Source organism: Coenobita brevimanus, chromosome 103 (genome assembly GCF_032717465.1).
Source record: "Coenobita brevimanus isolate Jiangsu-jjx chromosome 103, ASM3271746v2, whole genome shotgun sequence".
In the NCBI taxonomy this organism is placed as follows: Eukaryota; Metazoa; Arthropoda; class Malacostraca; order Decapoda; family Coenobitidae; genus Coenobita; species Coenobita brevimanus.
Genome location: NC_137056.1, coordinates 27,882,449 through 27,904,917, shown reverse-complemented (window position 1 = coordinate 27,904,917; position 22,469 = coordinate 27,882,449). Strand labels below are relative to the sequence as shown.

General features: G+C 42.2%; 1 protein-coding gene across 1 annotated transcript; it reads left to right on the top strand.

The window, feature by feature from the left end:
• Window positions 1-4,905: 4,905 nt before the first annotated feature.
• LOC145415657 (uncharacterized) lies at window positions 4,906-13,673 on the top strand. Its single transcript, XM_080284873.1, has 6 exons — window positions 4,906-5,004; window positions 6,750-7,220; window positions 7,563-7,962; window positions 8,261-8,383; window positions 8,540-8,622; window positions 13,020-13,673. Exons 1-6 carry the CDS (start codon window positions 4,906-4,908, stop codon window positions 13,671-13,673), a joined length of 1,830 nt encoding a protein of 609 aa, XP_080140999.1.
• The last annotated feature ends 8,796 nt before the right edge of the window (window positions 13,674-22,469 follow it).

Here is a 22,469-nt window from a genome sequence, read left to right as displayed (position 1 = left end):
TATTTCATGAGGAAAAAAAAAAAAAAAAAAATCCTGAGGCATCTTTCCATCCCAAGAGCTTTTCTTGTAGATAACTACAGGCCTAAGGAAATGGCCTGTACCATGAATGTATAATATAATAAGTACTTAATTAAATAGAAATGGCAGTTACTGTAAAGAAGAAGTAGATGGGTGTAGGAAAGGCACAGAATACTGGTTAGGGTGGAACGGTTATACAAAAGCATGAAAGGTGCAGTTAAGCAATGACTGAAACAGGAAGCAATGAGATAAATATTTAGTGAGGAGACAAACATCAAGCATATGACCAGTTTAGGAGAAACCTACGAAAACAGAACAGTAAACATTCTGAAAATGTATAAAACAGAACTGAAAGAAATTACTACAGAGGTGGAATGATTTATGGGAAAAGAGGAAAGCTTATCTACAAGACTGGGACAGAAACAGAAATGCTGTACCATATAACTTTGGAAATCATTGCATACTGCTTGATGGGAAAGGTAATAATGAATGTGAATATCAGAGTAGCTAGTCTAATTACTGAGCTAAACTGGATATTTTATGGCAATTGCTGATACTGGGAAGGTGACAATAATATAGCCTAGGGGAAAAAAGAATATAGCTCGATATATAGACACTGAATGAACAACTGTTCTAGTACACACATCTGATAACCTATGTTTTCCAATATGGTCTGTTGGTCATGGCTGGATGACAGGTGTGGAAAGAAACTGCTGAAAAAAAATGGAGGAGGAGAAGTGTTACTGCATCCCTCTTGTGCAGGTGCTGCAATGACTGTGACCATTCAACCAGCTTTGTAAAAAGTAAATTAGTCTCCATGCTAAATATAAAGTCTCCAATAACTGTGTATTTACATCTTGCAATATAAATTTAGGAACACATGATCTAGCCTACTGCTGCATGAGTAGAGGTGCACAAAGCCTGGATAAACTGCTGTATAATTCATGACTGGTGAGCTGGCCGGAAACAATATGCAAGTGTATGAGGTATGCAATAATACTTTCTCTTTGCTCATAAGAATTCACACCTGGATAATCTCAGTAATTATTTCATGCAGATAACTGCAAAAGGAGGATAAATCACAATTTATTCCTGCCTGGTCTATACAGTACACTGTATATTGCTTGTAAATGCATGGTCTTTATGCATTCTGCCATCATTTGTTATCAATTCTAGAGCAAATATACTTATTTCCTACATAAAAATAACAGTTTAGAATGGGTTGGGGAAGTGTTTCGTTTATTAAGCAGAAGAAATATTAAAAATTTTTGTGCTTTTAGTGCTCATGCAGCACACTCCCTCCTAATCTAGCATCTGTTGTGGCATTCAAACATCAGAACTGGGTTTCGCCAAGACTGACGGTCCAGATTTTTTATAGTAAGTATGATTGATGCTCAGGAACGTCTGACAACTGAACGTCGCCTTTGGACCACCTGAACTCTGGGTTTTTTTATTATGGCCCATCTGTGACCTGTCAGGAACGTTAACAATAAAGTTTAGTCACTTACGATATTCTAAAAACAGTAGCCTACAATCGCATGATGAGTGGCAACGTAACATAAATTACTAACCTTTACTGTTAGCATGAGCTTCCTCTTGTAGTCTTTTCTTTGTTCGTTTTTGTGAACCTAAGAGATGTTTACGTTTTGACGTCATGTTGCTGACTGAGGGCACAGGGCAGCAGTCGGCAGCAGCGACTCAGCTGATTTCCTGCAGTGCAGCACTAGGTATTGCCATCAGAATTTAATGTTAAATCCCACTAAACAAATTTGTAGTTACCACTGTTTTTTGTTACTCTAAAAAGCTAATGTAGCCCAGTTTTTGCCTGCAATTATTCTGTTATTATTGTATATACAATGTCCATGCACGTGGAATCAATTAGTCGATATAAGCAGCATTCTCGACGTACTTTTATTTTTTAATTTTTTGTCTGTATTTTTTTTCAAATACACTTCCTGAGGACGGGAGGCCCCACCAGTGATCGGAGGCCCTACGAACTGAGCGTAGTGAGCGTATAGGAAGGACCGGCCCTGCGTCTGGCAGCAAACTCTCATCCCTTTTCTGTCCAACTCTCTAATGCAAGAGTTAACCGTTACTCCCAGTCTTTCATTTATGCAACAGGTCAGCTCTGGAACTGTCTCCCTCTGTCTGTATTTCCTGCTGCCTATGATCTCCAGTCTTTCAAACGCAGTGTGTCCAGGCATCTCAAAATGATCGGATCTTGAATTTGGCTATCTATTGTATTTTGTTTTTCTCTTGGAGGGAACTGTTACTGCTGGCTCATGGCCTTTGGTTCCTTCTTCCTCGCATAAAAAAAAAAAAACATGAAACCTTATATGGAAAAACGATTCCCACCACAATGTGACATCTGTGATGCTGTGTTATCTATCAGTCATATCATCCTGCGCTGTCGACGATTTATTCGTGAAAGGGCTTCACATATAAATTACTGCGGCACAGCAGACGTCCCCTTCACCCTTTCCACCATCTTGGGTGATGGGGACATTTTTATGACTGATAAATTGATGGTTTTCTTGAGAGAGACCGGACTAATCAGAGTGATGTGACTTTTGCTATGTGGTTCTGGCTTTTATGGACTGTAAATACTGTATGTATATACTGTACTATTAATTAGGGTTGACAGTTGACATATTTGAAATAGTTCCTCCTCCCACTGATCTATTTCTAATATAGATGTCCCCTACATTAAGCCCCGTTCCTCGACTGACAGTCACCAGCTGATGAGTGCAAGTGTGCAATATAGAAAGGTATTGGGCACTTGCAGTCGATGGTGGTTTTTTGGGCGATGTACTTCGCTTTTTGTACAAATTATGTAAATACCATATTGTTCAAGTTGTGCTAATTAGGGCCGACAGCTGACGTATATGGAAATGTTTCTGACTCGTCTGGTTCCCTTTCATATATTGATGTACCCTATATTAGGTTGTGTCTCGACTGACAGTCACCAGGTGACGAGTGGAGGTATGTAATGTAGCAAGGCATTACATATCTACAGTCGATGGTGTTCTTTTAGTCGAGGTATTTTTACCATTAGTGTAGCTCTAGCTATTTGTTTCTGTAGGATTTAGTATAGGTTAGCGATTTGCCTGATAGGAGATTAGTTTTAGGGTCTTTAGATTAGGTTTTTCTTTATAAGGTCTAAAAAATATAAAACCAAAAAAAATTTATATATATATATATATATATATATATATATATATATATATATATATATATATATGTACGTGTGCATGAAGGTGTGTCTGTATATATGCATGGAAGTGTGTGTGTGTATGTATGTATGTAATGTATATGCTGGTTGTATATATATATATATATATATATATATATATATATATATATATATATATATATATATATATATATATATATACACGGCCTTAATGACCAGGGGCTTTGGCCCCAATGGTCGATGGGCAAAAAAAAAAAAAAAAAAAAAAAAAAAAAAAAGGAAAGTCTGTTGTGGGCTGAAATTTGCATCAGCAGGGTCTGTCGAGGGAGTTCCTTAATATTTGTTTTCGTTCCTTTTATGTAAGCTCCACTGTTGAACCGCATCCACACCCGCACACCCGTATACCTGTAACTCAGATAAATCGTAGTTCGTGTGTTTTAGGAATTATTATTATTGTTATTATTACTATAATAATAATAATAATAATAATAATTATTATTATTATTATTGTGTTTATGGGTTTGAGACCCTTCGTGTCTGCCCAGCATTGTATCTATTGTTTACTTATTTTTAGGATTTCTGGGAATTATCATGCATAAAATATTTGTTTTGAGAATCTTCCTTTTTGTGACATTTCTAGTATTTTTCTAAATTAGTGTTTTATTATTGTCCATTCATTATCCCTTTGTAAGTTTAATTTGTTATTGTATTAAGTATTTTTTTCTTCTGTTTTTTATTCCCCCTAGTTCTCCATGATATTATTTATGTTACTGATCGTGGGATGAGAACTTGAGTTATTGCTCTGGTGTGTCTTTCTTTGCTTAAAATTTCTTTTTCATCCAATATATATATATATATATATATATATATATATATATATATATATATATATATATATATATATATAGAGAGAGAGAGAGAGAGAGAGAGACAGACAGTCAGATAGATATATTGATTATTTTTATCCTCTAATAACGCAGTCAAATCATCATAAATACTTTAATATCCCTTGCGGCACTTCAGAGTCGTAACAAGAAAATGGTTTAACCTCGCCAAGATAATACTCTGAAGAATCCTGTGTTTATATTTATTATTGTGGAATTTTTGTAATTTACGGGTGTAGGCGTTAAACATATTGTTTCGACAACTGCCTAGTGAAACTGTTTCAGTGTTATTATGGAGGGTCAGAGTACTGATAGCGTTGTGGCTCCATTGAACATTATTAACGAACAGGATGCCCTAGATTTTCTTAGGAACTCACCAACAGAGGAAAGGGTAAATTTTTTGTTTCACACAACCACTGATTTATGCATCAGATCTGAGTGTTTCCAATAGTTTTTGGTGCGATTCATTTGATTTTGCCCTTGAAAACTATCGCCAATCAATGGTTTCAAAGGAATGAGTATTTTGCAATCACCTTAGAAACCACTATTTTCTTTTTAGAAATAAAGGTCAAAATGAACAGAATCACACCCAAAACCATAGGAAATACTCAGGTTTGATGCGAAAATATGTACTGTAGGCCTACTAGTTACCCTAACCCAACCTAACCTACCCTAACCTAACCCAACCCAACCCAACCCAACTCAACCTAATGCAAGTATTAGGGTACTCTACCTTATTGAAAGCCAGGGTCATCGGAGGCCTCGTTCTCCTCAATATCCTCCAGAAGGATTGGTAGGGCAGGGCGAGCTATGGCTGGGTTTCCGGCTTTGGCTTTTGGAGGGCAGATGGCGTGCTGCTTCCTTGAAGAATTGATGATGGCAATCTTTACGGTGATCATTGAGAAAAAGGTAACGAGCGAAGTACTGCCTATAATAAGGAGTACGCAATCCTGGCCGCCTTGTCCACTGTTTTAAATCAAACCACAGTCTCTCAGTGTTCTGGGTATGAATGTCAGAGTCTACTCTGTCCACGAAATTTTCCTTATGATATATCACATAATGCTTGTAACCCTCATCACTGAGTTTTGAGTAAGCCCGCCATCCATCACTATAAATGATGCTGCCGGGATGAATGTAACACTTGATGATAGGCATTAATGTTTCTGCATTTCGGTCTTCATCAATATGGGGCACTATGAATTTCTTAGAGTCTCACTCATTTCCGCCAAAAACCCAAAGTTGCTTGAGCTGCCTTCCACGGTTGTATTTACTCCAGACAAACAAACTTTCCTCAATCTCCACCTTAACATCAAGTCCACCAATCACCCTCTGAGAGTCCATCCACGATAAGGTCACTTCAGAGCAAAAACTCTGCCAGTCTACACTGGTCACTGTTGACCAATTTAAATTTTCCAGAACTGTGGTATGATGCCACTGTTTTTCAAGCCAGTGGTTAACAAACAATAGTAATTCTGATGGCTTTATGTGCGCGCCTGCCAGAAAGCTGCCACCAAAACCCGAAATGGAAAAAGAGCACTGCACTCGATGCTTGGTTTTTCTATTTTTCCACTTTTCACAATACCTAATGTGTTGATCCGTGCAGTAATAACAATCACTGTCACACTGAGGGCACTTAACAGATTGTGGAAGCACGTTATGTCGTCTCAATAAGTCAATTGCTGCCTGATCTTCGTCCATATAAGTCTCAATAAATCGCCAGTGCGACCACGAGCACTCTTCATAAGACGACATCACGGACTGACTTTCAAATCAAAGCCCATGGTCCCGGGTCCTTGCCTCCTAGGCTATCATGATGAAGCCACGTGATTGCCTAATGTGCCACATCACTACAATAAATTCGGTTGGTCTTTGGAAGTGATGAGCAATGGTTTTAGCTAATATTAAAAAATGGCAAAGCTGTTATTACATCATACATCACATGACTTCTCTTCCTCCTTCAACCTCAATGGACAATGCTGACCCCTGAGCTCGGCCGCCATGGTCCTAGGCTCGCCGGCCATTTCTCCCCCTCTATCTGTAGCGTACAGTATTTCTGTTTCTCCATTATTATTCGTTTGTGAGCAAAGTGCATAGAATGAGAAATGGTCTATAGTGGCCCAGAAGTTATTTGGTAAACTTATTTTTCTAAGATTCTATGGTTGTGCGAATCTAAAAATTGTCCAAGGAACGAGTTAGTTAAAGAGACAGGAGTTGTTGGGTGTAGCTAAAGTTTTGGATATCACATCTGAATCTTCTGATGTGTTCCCCCTTGCAAACTTAAACTGTCAGGAGTTATTTGGGACCGACCCATATTGTGTTCCTCCTTTATTGCCTGACCTCGAGTGAAAAATCAGCGCCCTTATCTTATGAGAGCCTTGTTAATCAAACTGTTGTTCAGCAATGAGAGATTGATTATAATGAAGCACAAGCCCAGCGTGATCTTGAGCTTAGAATGTTGCAGTTCAGATTCCAGATGCAGAGGGAACAGACTAGAGAGAGAGAGAGAGAGAGAGAGAGAGAGAGAGAGAGGGAGGGAGGAAGAACTTAGAATGAAAGAGATGGAAAAGGAAATTTAGTTAGAAAGGCTTAGATTAGAACAAAAGAGATGTGGCCAGGAAACAAACTCACTTCCTCAACATGTAAATCCAACTCAGCAAGTTCCTGTATTTGATGAGAACCTTGTACTGGAATTCTTCGACCGTTTTGAAAAGGTGGCCGAAGGCAATCAATGGGATAAGGATTTGTGGGCCTCATATGTACAAACGGCACTTAAAGGTAAGGCTTTGAGGGCCTATGATAGTTTGACAAAAGATGAAGTTAAAGATTATGAAACTTTGAAAAGGGCCATACTTAGAACTTATGAGTTAAGGCCTGAGGCTCACAGGCAGAGGTTTAGGAACTGTAGAAAGAGCCCTCATGATACTTATTTTGATTTCTCTAGGAGGTTGTCTGATGCATTTCGGCAGTGGATGCGGACCAAAGATGTTAAAGATTCATACCAGAAGTTAAAAGATTTAGACATTCTGGAGAACTTCATGGAGAACATTGACAAAGAATTGATGGTTTACTTGGCTGATAAGAGAGTTAAAACTGCCGCTGAAGCCGCACTCCATGTAGATGATTGTGTACTGCTTACGAATTTAGATGAACCGAAAGAAGCTTCCTAGAAGTCCTCTCTTAAGCAGTGGTATCCCCCATAAACCCGGAAAACTCCAGCTGTGAGTTCAAAGTCAGCCCCCAGCTCACACTCACACAACTCCTCCAATAACAACCCCAACACACCCAAGCACTAGCCGCATCCACACTCTCCCTGATCATTTCGCTGCCCACTTACTTGCTCGTATGGCAAGAAATTTGGCCATACTGTCGATAGATGTTGGGATAAGGCTGGCATTTCTAAAACAGTCAGTTTTGTCTCTCAAGCTCCAGTGGTTACTCCTTCAGTTAACTCTCCCGTCGTGTGTCAGGGAAGTTCAAATATTTTACCGCCTTCTAGGGTTTCTGTTGTCCCAGAAGGTGGAAGGAAGGAGGCCACAGATGTTCTGGAGTCTATTGTTTCAGGAGGTGTTGTACAGGCGGTGATGTGCAGTGTTGCCCCTGTGTCCTCTTACACCCCCTACCTCTACAGTGGCTTGGTGGTGGTTGACAGTGTCCAGCATCCTGTACGTATTCTACGGGACACCGGTTCATCTATTTCTCTGTGGGTAAGGCCTAACAGTTCTGTTTTTGAAGGTTCCGTTGGAGAGGATGTTCTGATCAGAGGTGTGACTGGTGCAAAGACTGTGCCATTGAGTGCTTGTGAATTGAAGTGCAAGTTGTTTGATGGTTCGGCACAACTGGGTGTTGTTGATTATCTTCCAGAGAATGGTGTTGATTTAATTTTGGGGAATGATTAAGTGAGATGTGAAGAAATTACCACTCCACTGTTGTCAGAGGTACCTGTACCTGAGGTTGCACCAATAGACTCTAAGGAGGAAAAAGTGTTCCCTGCCTGTGCAGTGACAAGGGCTATGTCACGTGCAGCTGAGAGTCAACAGGCAGAATCCCCTCATGATCTGCCCTGTGATATTGTCCCGGGAGTAGTACAAGATGCTCCCAAGGTTGGGAAAGTAGATTGCCCGGATGATGATGATATTATTGTCTGATACATCTGTGGGTACTTCAGAGGATGTTCCACCTGTTCCATTGGAGGAGGTGGATATTGAAAAGTTCAAGGAGTTGCAGGCTAGTGATGAAGAAATTCAGAAACTGAAGTTGAATGCTGTGGATAGTTTTGAGGAAGAGAAAGGTGGTTGTTTTTATATGAAGGATGGTGTATTGTGGAGGTGGTGGAGACACCCACATGTTAATGCTGATTACGGGATTTGGGATTATCATCAAGTGGTGGTGCCGAGTGTTTGTAGGCAGGAATTGATAAACCTCGTTCACTCCACCCCCTTTGAAGGTCGTATGGGTGTGAGGAAAACTATGGAGAGCCTGCGGGCAGAATTTTACTGGCCCCACATGGCCGTAGATGTGGCGAAGGCGGTAAAGTGTTGTCATACTTGTCAGGTGGTCGGTAACCCTAACTAGAATATACCAAAGGCACATCTTATCCCCATTCCAGCTATAGATACCCCTTTCTCTTGCATTATCATAGACATAGTTGGTCCATTGCTTTGGATGTCCACCGGTCATCAGTACTTTCTCACCATTATTGACCCCTCCACTAGATACCCAGAAGCTATTCCCGTATGGACTGTAAAGACCAAACCAGTTGTAAAAGCTTTGCTTAACTTTATCACTAAAATTGGTTTGCCCCGGGAAATTCAGTCTGATAGAGCAGTGGTTCTTAACATTTTTTGAGTCACGGACCCCTTCAAGAATCTGGTGAAAGCTATGAACCTCTTCCCTTTAAAAAGTGCACGTAAGCACATGAACACAGCATTTTGCATGCAATGAATATACTTTATTGAAAACTGCCTCACGTAGTGTATGACATACACAAAGTATAAAACGGTCTTTACAAAGAATTGTTTCTCAAATTTTTATGCAAAAACTTATGGCCACTCGATGAAAAAATTCATTCATTCATCTATCTATCTATCTATCTATTTATCTATAGCCCAACGCCCTGATCCCGCAAAGGGTGGCCACAGACAAAACGCCTCCAAGTCGCTCTGTCACCAACCATTTGACTACCCTCCCCCCAACTCACCCCCCCCTCATATACGTCTCAACTCCCTCCCTCCACCTCATCCTCGGTCTACCCCTCCCTCTCCCTCCCTCCACCTCATCCTCGGTCTACCCCTCCCTCTCCCTCCCTCCACCTCATCCTCGGTCTACCCCTCCCTCTCCCTCCCTCCACCTCATCCTCGGTCTACCCCTCCCTCTCCCTCCCTCCACCTCATCCTCGGTCTACCCCTCCCTCTCCCTCCCTCCACCTCACCTACATACACCCTCTTAGGCAGTCTTTCATTCTCCATTCTCTCCACATGTCCAAACCACCTCAGTGTATTTCTCCTAATCTTCTCAACCACATCCACATCCACCCCACAACGTTCCTTCACTTCTTCATTCATCAACCTGTTCCTCCATGTCACTCCACATGCTCCTCTCAAGTAGCTCATTTCCACTGCTCTCTCTTGAATTGTTCCCCTCTTGCAAGGTCCACGCCTCGCTTCCATACGTCAGGGTAGGGATCTCAATACTATCATGCAGTGACTTCTTAACTTCCATACTCACCTCCCTATTTTTCATCACTGCTTTCAGTGAACCAACAACCTTCCTTCCCTGTTGTACCCTTTCACGCACTTCATCCCCCAAAGTTCCATCCTTACTCATCACACTACCCTAGTACTTGAATGCACTCACATTCTCCATATCCTCGCCATTCAACCTCACTGTACATTCTGTGACTTCATTCCTCTCAAACACCATAACTTTACTTTTGTTTACATTAACTTTCAGCTTCCTCCTCCTACACACTATCCCAAATTCATTCACCAAACCTTGCAACTCTCGTTCATCTTTACTCAACAATACTGTATCATCAGCAAACAGCAACACCGGAATCTTCCAAATCTCACCCTCATTCATTAGAGCCACCCCCACATCCACTGCCCTACCTTGCACCTCCTTTACAACCCCATCCATGTATATATTAAACAGCCATGGAGACATCACACAACCCTGTTTCAGTCCCACATTGAGATCAAAGAACTCACTCAGCTCACCATCCACTCGCACCGTAGCCCTAGCTCTTTTGTACATACTCTTCACAGCCCTCAACAATTTCCTCTCCACTCCATATATCCTTAATACCTTCCACATACCTTGCGTATCCATTCTGTCATAAGCTTTCTCCAAGTCCATGAATGCAGCATACACTTTCTTTCCCTTCTCTAGATATTTCTCCACTAAACATCTTAAAACAAATTTCTGATCTACACATCCTTTTCCCTTCCTAAATCCCTCTTGTTCTTCTCCAACTAGCTCCTCTTTCATATGCCTAACCCTATCAGTGAGTATTCTACCATATATTTTACCAGTCACACTAAGAAGGCAAATACCCCTATGGTTACCACATACTTCTCTCTCCCCTTTTCCTTTGTATAAAGGAACAGTTATACCTGATTTCCAGTCATCTTGAACTCTTCCCTCTTCCAAAGCCAATCTACACAACTTCCATATCCCCTCCACAACAATCTCACCCCCATACCTCAGTATTTCACCACACACATCATCAATTCCTGGGGCCTTTCCCAACTTGATCTTCTTCATTGCTTCCACTACTTCAGCCCTACTGATCTCTTCCTCCCTCCTCTCATCTTTTCTTCTCCCAGCCATTCCCCAATCACTGATACTCGCACTGCTCTCACTCTCTACATTCAACATAGCCTCAAAGTGCTCCATCCATCTCCTCAGTTTCTCTCTCTTCTCCACCAACAATCTATTATTCCTATCTTTCACTTCCCTACTATTTCCTCTTTCACACTGCCTTATTTTCTTTACCTTCTTCCAAAACAATTTCTTACTCTCCCTCCATTTCACACTCAGATTTCCCCCAAACTCTTCATCCACTTTCTTCTTACTCTCCTTCACCAGTCTCTTCACCTCACTTCTCCTGCTCACATATACCTCTCTCTTCTCTCTCTCATCTTCTCCCCTACCTCTACTCACTAACCATTCACTGTACCTGTATGCCTTCTTCTTTTGTTCCACACCTCGTTTCACCTCATCATTCCACCATGCTGTCTCTTGCACACCCTTGCATCTCCTCCTCACTCCACAAACCACCTCACACGCTGTGCCTATCTCTTCCATAAATATCTTCCATACGTCTTCCACCCCTTCCATCTGCTCTAGCTCATACCTTCCCAGTGTCTCTTCCGCTATGCTCTTATACCCTGCCACTTTCTCACTAACTTGCAAAATCTCCACTCTTCTCACAGGAGCTGTTTCCTTCTGTCTTCCCCTTCATCTCCTCAACCATTTTCTTTGCACCTTTACCTTGGCCATCACTAGGTGATGGTCCGAGACTCCATTCCCCCACCCTCTCCACACTCTTGCATCCAACACTTATCTTCTCATTAGCTCATCCACACATGTAGTCTATCATTGCCTTTCGTTCAACAAGTTCACAATCCATCCTCCTCATTACTCTCCGTGTATACCGGTGGATCATCTTATGCCGAAAGTATGTGTTGGTTATTGCCAACCCCCTACCAGCACAGATGTCCACCAAAGCACTACCATTCCCATCTACTTCAGCTGGCACACCCCACTGACCAACCACTCCATCCACTTGTACATTCCCAATTTTGCCATTCATGTCTCCAATCAAAAGCACTCTCTCGCTCCTCTCAAATTTGTCCATACATGCTACTACTCTCGTCCAAAACTCATCTTTCACTCTTGCCACTCGGTCCTCTGTCGGAGCATACACACATACAGTCGCCCACGCTTGTATACCTACTTTCATCCTCACCCATACAATCCTTGCACCCACTGTTCCATACTCTCTTATATTCTCTTTCCACTTCTTGCTTATCATCAGACATATTCCCTCTCTTGCCCTCTCATTCTCATTAACTCCCGCACATATACCTGAACCATATTCCCATTCTTTAACCCTTTCACTTTTCCATTTAGTTTCGGTCAGTCCACATATATCCACTCTTGCATCCTCAAGCACCTGAACAATCTCTCTCTCTTTCACTTCATCACTCACTCCTCTCACATTCCATGTTCCCACCCTCAGAATGTCCTTTGTCCATTCCTTAGTCATCAACGTATGTCCGTCCTGGTCCGAGGCACTTGATTTGCTTGTTTAGTTAGTTCTTTTTACTGGGTGAGGCACTAACCCACCACCAACCCTTTTAGTCGCCTCGTACAACAAGCAGGGATACTGGGGGAGTATTCTTGAAACCCCGCTACCCCCAGCGTGGAAATTCATTCTACCTGTGCAAATTAAACGAAACAAAACTTTAATTCTGCTCAAAAGTTCATTTGAATGAGAGGGTTGTTGTTTGGCTTGAATAAGATGAAATTGTAGAGTGGTCTTTGAGAAGGCAACACGCATGTCATCATTGACATCCAGTTGATTTCTACTTTTCGTTTTGATAGAAACAAGTACTGAAAACCCTGACCCACAAAGGTATGTAGTACCAAACGGAATCAGAGCACCCATAGCTCGCTTTCCCAGATGAGGGTAGGCCTGTGTCGACGAACACCAGAATTCTTCAAGACTCTTCATTTTTTTTTTTTTTTATTGCAGCTAAAGATGCCAAACGGCATCACGCAATGTCACTGAATGTTCTCAATTATTCTGACCTTCACGGACTCCCTGAAGCCCATCCACGGACCCCCAAGGGGTCCATGGACCCCAGGTTAAGAACCCCTGTGATAGAGGGTCTAATTTTCTCTCCAATGTTTTCCAACAGTCCTTAGCACAACTTGGTGTCTCCCACATAAGGAGCAGTGCTTACCACCCTGAATCTCAAGGTGCCATGGAGTGTTACAATCAGACGCTCAAGATGATGCTTTGGAAGTACTGTCTGGAGCACAAGAAGGACTGGCAGCATGGAGTGCCATTTCTACTGTTCGCCACAAGGGAGGTTCCACAGGAGAGTTTGGGCTTCTCTCCCAATGAGCTCATGTTTGCCCACCGAGTCCGAGGTCCCCTGGGCTTGGTTAAGGAGGCGTGGAGCAGCAGTGTGGACGAGTGTCAGAGCTTACTCCATTTTGTGCAAGATTTCAAGATCCATATGATCGAGACTCTGGAACTGGCCCATGAGAACTTGAAACAGGCACAAGAAAATATGAAGGTGTGGTATGATAAGAAGGCCAAGTCAAGAGAGTTTACCATCGGTGATGAAGTGCTAGTGCTGTTGCCACTGCAGGGTCAGCCGCTGGCTGCCAAGTTCAGTGGTCCCTACTTTGTAGTGAGGAAGGTTGGTGAGACTGACTACCTGGTTGAGATGCCTGATCGTAACAAGAAACACCAGTTGTGTCATATCAACATGAAGCCGTATCACCGTGCCCCTGAGTCTCCAGCTCCTGTTCATTTTGCCTTGACTGGTGCTGCTGCAGGATAGTATGATGAGGATGACGTGTTGGAGTGGGACTGCAACACCTCTGTTTATGGCTGGCTGGAGAATTGCGAGGCGGAGTCCATCTTAAATCCAAATTGTCTCATCTGCCTCAGGACCAGTCAGCACAGCTGTTAACCCTCTTCTCCACCTACAAAGAAGTGTTCAGTTGCAACCCTGGGCTGATCAACTGGATTCAACATGACGTAGATGTGGGTGATGCTGTTCCTGTGAAGCTGCCACCTTACCGAGTCAACCCACAATGACTGGATGTCTTTTGCAAAGAGCTCGAGTATACAGTATGTTGGATCACGGGCTCATTTCTCCCTGCATTAGTCCCTGGAGTTCCCCTGTGACCTGCAGCCAAAGCCGGATTTCTCGGCCAGATTCTTCATCAATTACCTTCGAGTGAACTCCTTGACAAAGACGGACACTTACCCCTAGCCCCGACTCGAGGATTGCGTCGATCGTCTTGGTGCTGCCAGGTTCATTACAAGAATAGATTTACAGAAGGGTTTTTGGCAGATACCCTTAACAGAGCGGCCCAAGGATATATCGTGCTTCATATGAAGGCTGGAGGGCAAACCTATCGTTGTAATGTGATGCAGTATGGTATGAAAAACGCCTCGGCAACATTTTAAATATTGATGAACAAAGTAGTGGAAGACATGAAAAATTGTGTAGTCTATATTGATGATGTTGTAGTGTATACTGATAATTGGGAAAGCCACTTAAAGGAACTTAGTGTCTTACTGTCGAGACTCTCCAAGGCTCACTTAGTAATGAACTTGAAGAAGCATGAGTTTGTGTGTGTCCAAGTTCAATACTTAAGTTACATGGTTGGGCATGGTTGTGTGCACCCTCCTGATTCTAAGGTGGAGGCCATTAAGAGTTTCAAAACCCCTCAGAATAGACGTGAGCTAAGGAAGTTTCTCGGCTGTATAGGATACTATTGAAGGTTTCTGCAAAAACTTTGCTACTGTGGTGTCTCCCCTCACTGAATTGTTGAAAAAGGAGAAAGGGTTTGAGTGGACCAAGGAGTGTCAGGAGAGTTTTGAGGTGGCCAAAGAGACCTTATATAACTACCCTGTGATGGCTACACCTGATTTTGACAAACCATTTAAACTTGCTGTAGACGCTAGTAACTTTGGGGCTGGTGCTGTACGCTTGCAAGACGACGATCAGGGAGTTAAGCATCCCGTATGCTATTTCAGTAAAAAGTTTTCAAATCCTCAATGTAACTATTCAGTGTTAGAGAAAGAGTTATTGGCCCTGATCCTCGCTTTGCAACATTTTTCTGTATATTGCCCTGCATTTGGCCCCACCATAACTGTATTTACTGATCACCACCCACTCAAGTTTCTAAATGATCTGAAAACAAAGAATCAGCGACTTACACGCTAGAGTTTATTCCTTCAGCAGTTCAGTTTGGATGTTAAACACATTAAAGGTACTGATAATGTTATCGCTGATTGTTTGTCACGTAACTGAAGATTAAATTTCCCAAGGGAAAATTATTCTTTTTCAGATGTGGATGTGTGACGTGTGCCTAATATTATGTATTAATCTTTAGTATACTTTATATGTTCTCATGTATGAAATAATCAACTAGTTGCCTTTGTAATCACAAGTGATTGTTTGGTATCATTATATATATATATATATATATATATATATATATATATATATATATATATATATATGTGTGTGTGTGTCTGTAAACACAGTCGACCCTCCATCCTCGCGGTTCCTCTGTTTGCGGTTTCGATTGTTTGCAGTTTGTCACCAGGGAAACCAAATCACCTTTTTTGAAGTCCAGAGAAAAATGGAAACATGCAAATCGCGCGCCAACACTGCATACCGCCCGCAGCACCACCCGCGCCACCCCCGCATTGTTTTGAATCTCTCGCGGCAGGCTCTCTCATTCTCACGTTCTGAGATAATTCGCCGTTAAGTCAATTCGCCGTCAGACAATTCGCCATCAAAACATGGACGATTCCCCATCAGGACAATTCGCACCCTGGACGATTCCCCGTCATTCTATAAATATACTTATTTTTGAATAATTAATACTTTAATAACTAATTTTCAGAGGGATCTATCAAAGTCTATGTTCATTCAACAGTTTAGGGTTTGGATATCATTTATAAGTTGCATTTTTAGCCAATAATTAACGTTTTCTACTTCACTGTAGTCGACTTTGAATTATATTCTAGCGTCACCCGTAGCTATCTTCGTTAATTTTCATTGGTACTACATCATCCTGGTTATATTTTAAAACGACTCTGAAGAGGTACAAGTATATATTCATCTCAAATGACAACATCCAACGTGTTATTCTGATCGGCCATAGTGGATGCAAACCATGGGGAAAGATATGGCTGAGCCTCAACAGATGACACTACATATTATTATAAAAACAATAAACCACCACCACTTTTAAACTCGTATATTTAAAAGACTGTTATAGTATGTAAATAAATGACGGCGAAAAGTCTTGACAGCGAAAAGTCCCGATGGCGAATTGTCTTGTTATTGTTGTGACTACGAATTGACTTGACAGCGAATTGTCCCGAAATCCATTCTTACTGTGACCACGCTTTTGTGCGCTTGTACTTGCTGATCTCTCCATGACACCATCATTTGATCTACCATGGGCCCTAAGAGAGCAGCCAAGACATCTCCTGAAAGCACCCCAAAGTGCCAGAAGAAGGTAATGACCCTGCTGGAGAAGGTAGAATTGCTGGACAAGTTACGAGAGGGAAAATCCTGGTAACAGTGGTGGATGGTGAGAGTGTAGCTGTGACGAGCGGTGTGGGCGGCCATCCACCTACGCAATTAAACTATTTTTTTCATACTTTAATTATAAATAAAGTGTTCATTGACATGTACATAGGGGTTTTCTTTCATTAAAGAAGGAAATGGGGGGCTAGGGGTGTTTTTAGTGGGGCACCAATTTTACACGGATTTTCGATCTTCGCAGGGGTCTCAGGCCCCTAACCCCCGCGAAGACAGAGGGTCGACTGTATATACTGTACTGTATATGTATAAGAAGAGAATGGATGAGGAAGAATTTGGAAGGAATTTGAGTGTAAAGTGGAGGGACTGTAAGAAAATGTTCTGGAAAGAGGTGAAGAGAGTAAGACAGGGTGGAAATGAAGTTAGCAGGGGAGTGAAAGATAAAAACGGTAGATTACTAGTGGAGAAGGGAGAAAAAGTGAGCAGATGGAGAGAACACTTTAAGGAATTGTTGAACATACAGGATGGAAGTAATGCGAGTATAAGTGGCTGGGGAATGGCTGGGAGAAAGAGGGAGGTGAGAAGACAGGAAGAAATCATAGGATAGAAGTTGTGGAAGCAATGAAGAAAGTTAAATTGGGGAAAGCCCCAGGAATTGATGGAGTGTGTGGTGAAATGCTCAAGCATGGGGGAGAGATAGTAGTAGAATGGATGTGGAAGATGTGCAGATTGGTCTGGGAGGAAGGTAGAATCCAGGAGGATCGGAAGTCAGGTATGATTATTCCCTAGTACAAAGGAAAGGGGGAAATAGAAGTGTGTGGTAATCAAAGGGGCATTTGTCTTCTTAGTATAATAGGAAAAGTATATGGTAGGATACTTATTGACAGAGTTAGAGAAAGAACAGAGGAATTAGTTGGAGAAGAACAGGGAGGCTTTAGGAATGGAAGAGGTTATGTAGATCAGATAATCATTCTTAGATCTTTAGTGTAAAAGTTTCTAGAGATGGGACAGAAGTTGTATGCGGCTTTTATGGATTTGGAGAAAGCATATGACAGGGTGGATAGACAAGGATTGTGGAAAGTATTAAGAATATATGGAGTAGATGGGAAGTTGTTGAATGCTGTGAAGAGTATGTATGATGGTGCGAAGGCTGCAGTGCGTGTGGATGGTGAACTGAGTGAATTTTTCTCTTTGAAGGTTGGTTTGAAACAGGGATGTGTCATGTCTCCATGGTTGTTCAATCTGTACATGGATGGGGTAATAAATGAGGTACAAGGTAGGGTAGTGGATGTTGGAGTGGCCTTGGTGAGAGAGGGTAGTGTTTGGACACTCCCTGTACTGTTGTTTGCAGATGATACTGTGTTGTTGAGTGAAGACGAAGGGAAGCTGCAAGGCTTGGTGGATGAGTTTGGGAGAGTGTGTAAGAAACGGAATCTAAAGGTGAATGTAGGGAAGAGTTAAGTGATGGTCTTTGAGAGAGGTGAAGTCAGTCAATGTACAGTGAGTTTGGATGGTAAGGAATTGGAAAATGTGAGTACGTTTAAGTACTTGGGTAGTGTGATGAGTAAGGATGGAAGTTTGGAGGGTGAAGTGCTTGAAAGGGTACAACAGGGAAGAATGGTTGCTGGTTCCTTGAAAGCAGTGATAAGAAACAGGGAAGTGAGCATGGAAGTGAACAAGTTTCTACATGACAGTATTGTGATACCAACTCTAACGTATGGAAGTGAAGCTTGGACGTTGTTGGAAGGACACAAGGCAAGAGTGAGAGCAGTGGAAATGAGTTATGTAAGAGGAGCCTGTGGATTCACATGGAGAGACAGGCTGACAAATGAGGATACAAAGAAGCATTGTGGTGTGGATGTGATAGGAAGCGTTAGGAGGAATACACTGAGGTGGTTTGGCCATGTGGAGAGGATGGAGGGTGAAAGACTGACGAAGAGAGTGTATGTGAGGTGGAGGGGGGGAGAGGGAGGGGGAGGCCGAGGATGAGATGGAGAGATGGGGTGGAGAGGTATATGAGAGAGGGGGGTGTGAGTTGGGAGCAGGGAAGTGAAATGGCGGGGGACAGGGCGACGTGAAGGTGATTTGTTTGTGGACACCCCGAACGGGATTGAGGCATCTGGCAAAAGACATATATATATATATATATATATATATATATATATATATATATAATATATATATATATATATATATATATATATATATATATATATATATATATATATATATATATATATATATATATATATATATATATATATATATATATATATATAAATGTATGTCGTAATATGTGTACGTGTGAAAGACACTTGAAAACTTGTTCTTTTCCCACATACCCCTCATTTATAAAGAGTTACCCTTTTTCTATAGTGTTGAGGGTGTGGACGTGTGTTTTGAAGTATCGTTATTATAAAAGAATTGTTAATCCCACTCAGACAGCTTTTGGCGCCATTGTTTCCGTATTCATGATCGTTGTGTTCTAACTATTAGCACATTGGGAATGTTTCATGCACTTGAGTTAAATCGTGAAAGGGAGTCCTCATTCGCTACTTTTGCGCCTGCACTATTGTCATATAAACGACACTGTTAACATGCGAAGTTTGGACCCGGGTTATTCATCCCTTGCTCGTTTTTCTCCCTCTTCCCACTTCCCCGTAAAGGGGGAAGTGGTAACTATAGCCGACGCCCCTACTGCCTCCCCCTCTTCAGGGGGGGAGGCAATCCTGACTGACCCCCGACTGTCTCACTGACTGACGTCACAACTGACTGCCCCTGGACTAGAGCCCCACTCGACTTCCCTGTAAATAATGCTACCTACGTAAACCTCCACGGTACTTGTTTTACTTCAATGGCTAGTCTCAATCCTTTTCTTATCAAGAAAGTAATTGACGGCTGTGCTGGTGAAGTTGAACAGGTTAAAAATCTTGCTTCTGGAGACCTCCTTGTCAAAACAATAAACTGAAGCCAAGTTAAAGATTTGCTCAAGCTACGTAAATTTCATTGATATGATGTTGAGCCAAAGTTCCCTCACTCCATGAATTCCTGCAAGGGGGTTATCACTTGCAGGGACCTCATGGTAATGGATGAGGACGATATTGTACAGGAACTTCCTGGCCAAGATGTTATTGCTGCGCGTTTTATTACCAGGTTTACGGAAGGCATCAGGAAGAACACTACCACTATTGTTTTAACTTTTGGCAGGACCTCACTTCCCTCAAACGTCAAAGTGGGATATGAAATTTTAAATGTCAGACCCTACATCCCCAATCCCCTTAGATGCTCTAAATGCCAGATTTATGGGCATGCAGAAAAGGTTTGTCTGGCTTCTCAGTCAGTGTGTGGTAGGTGTACACTTCAGGGTCGTGATGCTGAACACTGCACGTCAGAGTCTGTGAGTTTCTTTCATTGTCAGGGTGCTCATTCCACTTCCTCGAGGGACTGCCAAAATGGAAGCAGGAGAAAGAGATCTGTACAGTGAAAACCACAGAGGGCATATCCTATTATGATGCCAGGAAGAAGGTAAGGGAGTCACATGCAACTCCCAGACCTAATGTCTTCTATGCAGCGGTGGTTATGTCCCGGCCTGTGATGTGCATGGTAGAGACTCAGACTGATCCAGACCCCAGCACTCCTGTCACTCATATTGCACTATTGTCTGCTCGTACTATACATTCCGACTCTTCTTCTGACGCCCCTGCTCCACCTTCATACTCTCAGGCCACTGCTACTTCTCTGGCAGTATGGCCTAAACAGAAATCAGACAAACTTGAAAAAAACTAACTTGACAACCCTTACCAAGTCACGACCTCATGTCTTACCCTCTCCTGGTCCAGTGAGGGAGAGAAAACGTACTGTAGCTCTTCCTCGTGTGGCTCTGGGAGCCTCATTATTGATGAACAAATGGAGGTTTCTGTCAGCAAGCACCGGGAAAGGTTCCCCGGTAGTCGCTCACCTGTCGGTGGGCGACATAAAAAGACTAAGCAGACTGGCCCCCAACGTAAATCTTAAACTGCCGCATTCACTGTGTTACAGTGGAATTGTAGGGGTCTTAGGAATAAATTACAAAATATAGCAATCTTGCTTTCCATACACAGGCCAGACATTGTTTGTTTACAGGAGACGCGCCTGGAGGATTGCCCTGATCCTCCACAGTTCAAACACTACCACTCGTATAGAAGATATGCAGGTCACGGAGTTGCCATATACACACACAAATCACACCCACAAACGGAAGTGATTGTAAATTCTACTCTGGAAGTGGTCGTGTGCAGAGTAAAATTTCATAACACGTATCTGTTGATTTGCTCTCTATTCTGTCCTTCACATGGCCCCATTGATAGTGATGCTTTAAATTCACTATTTGAACATCTTCCTGGGAATAAGTTAGTGCTGGGCAACTTTAATGCCCATCACTATCAATGGGGTAGCTTGAGGATCGATGGTCGTGTCAAGTAGCTGACCTAATACTAAAGTCCAACCTCTGTCTTCTGAACGATGGTAGAACGACTCGTGTAGATGATCATACCGGTAACTTCTTGGCCATTGACTTATCTCTGGCGTCCCCTTGTATACGTCAAGATTTCTCATGGGACCCTTATGATGACTCCTTGGGAAGTGATCATTTACCCATCTGTCTTTCTTATACACGCAACATCGTTTTGGACCCTCCACCTCCAAAATTTAACTATAAGAAAGCAGATTGGGGATCCTTCTCAAGGATCGCCAATTTAGATATATCTGGGGAGACCATGGATGTTAAGGTCGAAAATTTAACCCAATCCATATTACACACAGCTGAGGCTGCTATTCCCAAGACTTCTACAGTTCATCCGAAGCATAGAACACATTGGTGGATGCCGGATGCCGACAAGCATTAAGGAAACGCAACAGGAGATACAGGATTTTTGATAGCCCACTGAGGAAAATGTTATTGCATACAAACAGGCACGGGCTGAGGCAAGGAGAATAATAAGAAGGGCCAAACGCGACTCCTGGCAGTCCTTTGTGTCCACGGTGACTCGTACTACACCATTAAGTAAAGTCTGGTCCACCATAAGAATATTAAATAATAAAGGCCCATACTTCCCTATCACCATCCTGCAGGTGAACAACACCTTCTCTAACGAGCCCATGGACGTTGCTAACATCCTCGCCAGGAGTTTTTCTCATGCAAGTAGCTCAGCGAATTATGATCCGCGTTTTCAACATCATAAACACATGGCAGAGCTACAGATCATAGACTTTGCCACAGAAGACGTAGACTTCCCGTACAACCAAGAGTTTACGTTATATGAACTGCTCCTTGCCCTTATACCTTCAAAAGACACCAGCCCTGGACCAGACACCATCAGGACAACCTGATTAAGATGTTAGCATTGTACAATGAGATTTGGGCATCTCGAACGTTCCCAAACTCATGGCACTTTGTGCACGTCATACCGATACCCAAAGAGGCTGGTCGTCATATGAGTCCCACTTCATTTCGTCCTATTGTGTTGACTTCTTGTCTATGTAAGGTCATGGAACGTATGGTTAATAATAAGCTTTTTTTGTTTTAGAGACGAAAATTTTTTAAAATGATCAACATTGTGTCTTCTGTAAATACAGAAGTTCACTAGATCATTTAGTGAATTTCGAGCATTGTATTGCTGAGGCATTTGCTAATAAGGAATTCATGATAGGGGTGTTCTTGGACATCCATAAAGCCTATGACATGACATGGCGACACAGTATACTAATGAAGCTCTATGCTTATGGTTTAAGAGGAAATTTGCCTATTTTTCTTTCAAAATTCTTAAGGGACAGGACTTTCTCTGTCAAATTGCCCTGTAACGTAACATCGGATATATTTATCCATGAAAACGGGGTGCCGCAGGGAAGTGTGCTTAGTCCTACTATATTTAGTATTATGATCAGTGATATTCTGTCATCAGCTCCCATCCCGAGGAATCTTAAATACTCCCTCTATGCTGACAATTGTGCAATATGGCACTCTTCCCATAATGCATAATTTTCTGCTGGGCGGATTCAAGCAGCCCTTGACTACGTCCACCAATG

What these genes read in the sequence shown, in the direction of transcription:
- LOC145415657 (XM_080284873.1), top strand. Translation starts at nt 4,906, where the DNA reads ATGGCTGGGTTTCCGGCTTTGGCTTTTGGAGGGCAGATGGCGTGCTGC. An exon ending in CACTCCATGTAGATGATTGT is followed by an intron (nt 7,221 to 7,562) that starts GTACTGCTTACG and finishes GTCGTGTGTCAG; the next exon opens with GGAAGTTCAAATATTTTACC. An exon ending in TAGTTTTGAGGAAGAGAAAG is followed by an intron (nt 8,384 to 8,539) that starts GTGGTTGTTTTT and finishes CCCCCTTTGAAG; the next exon opens with GTCGTATGGGTGTGAGGAAA.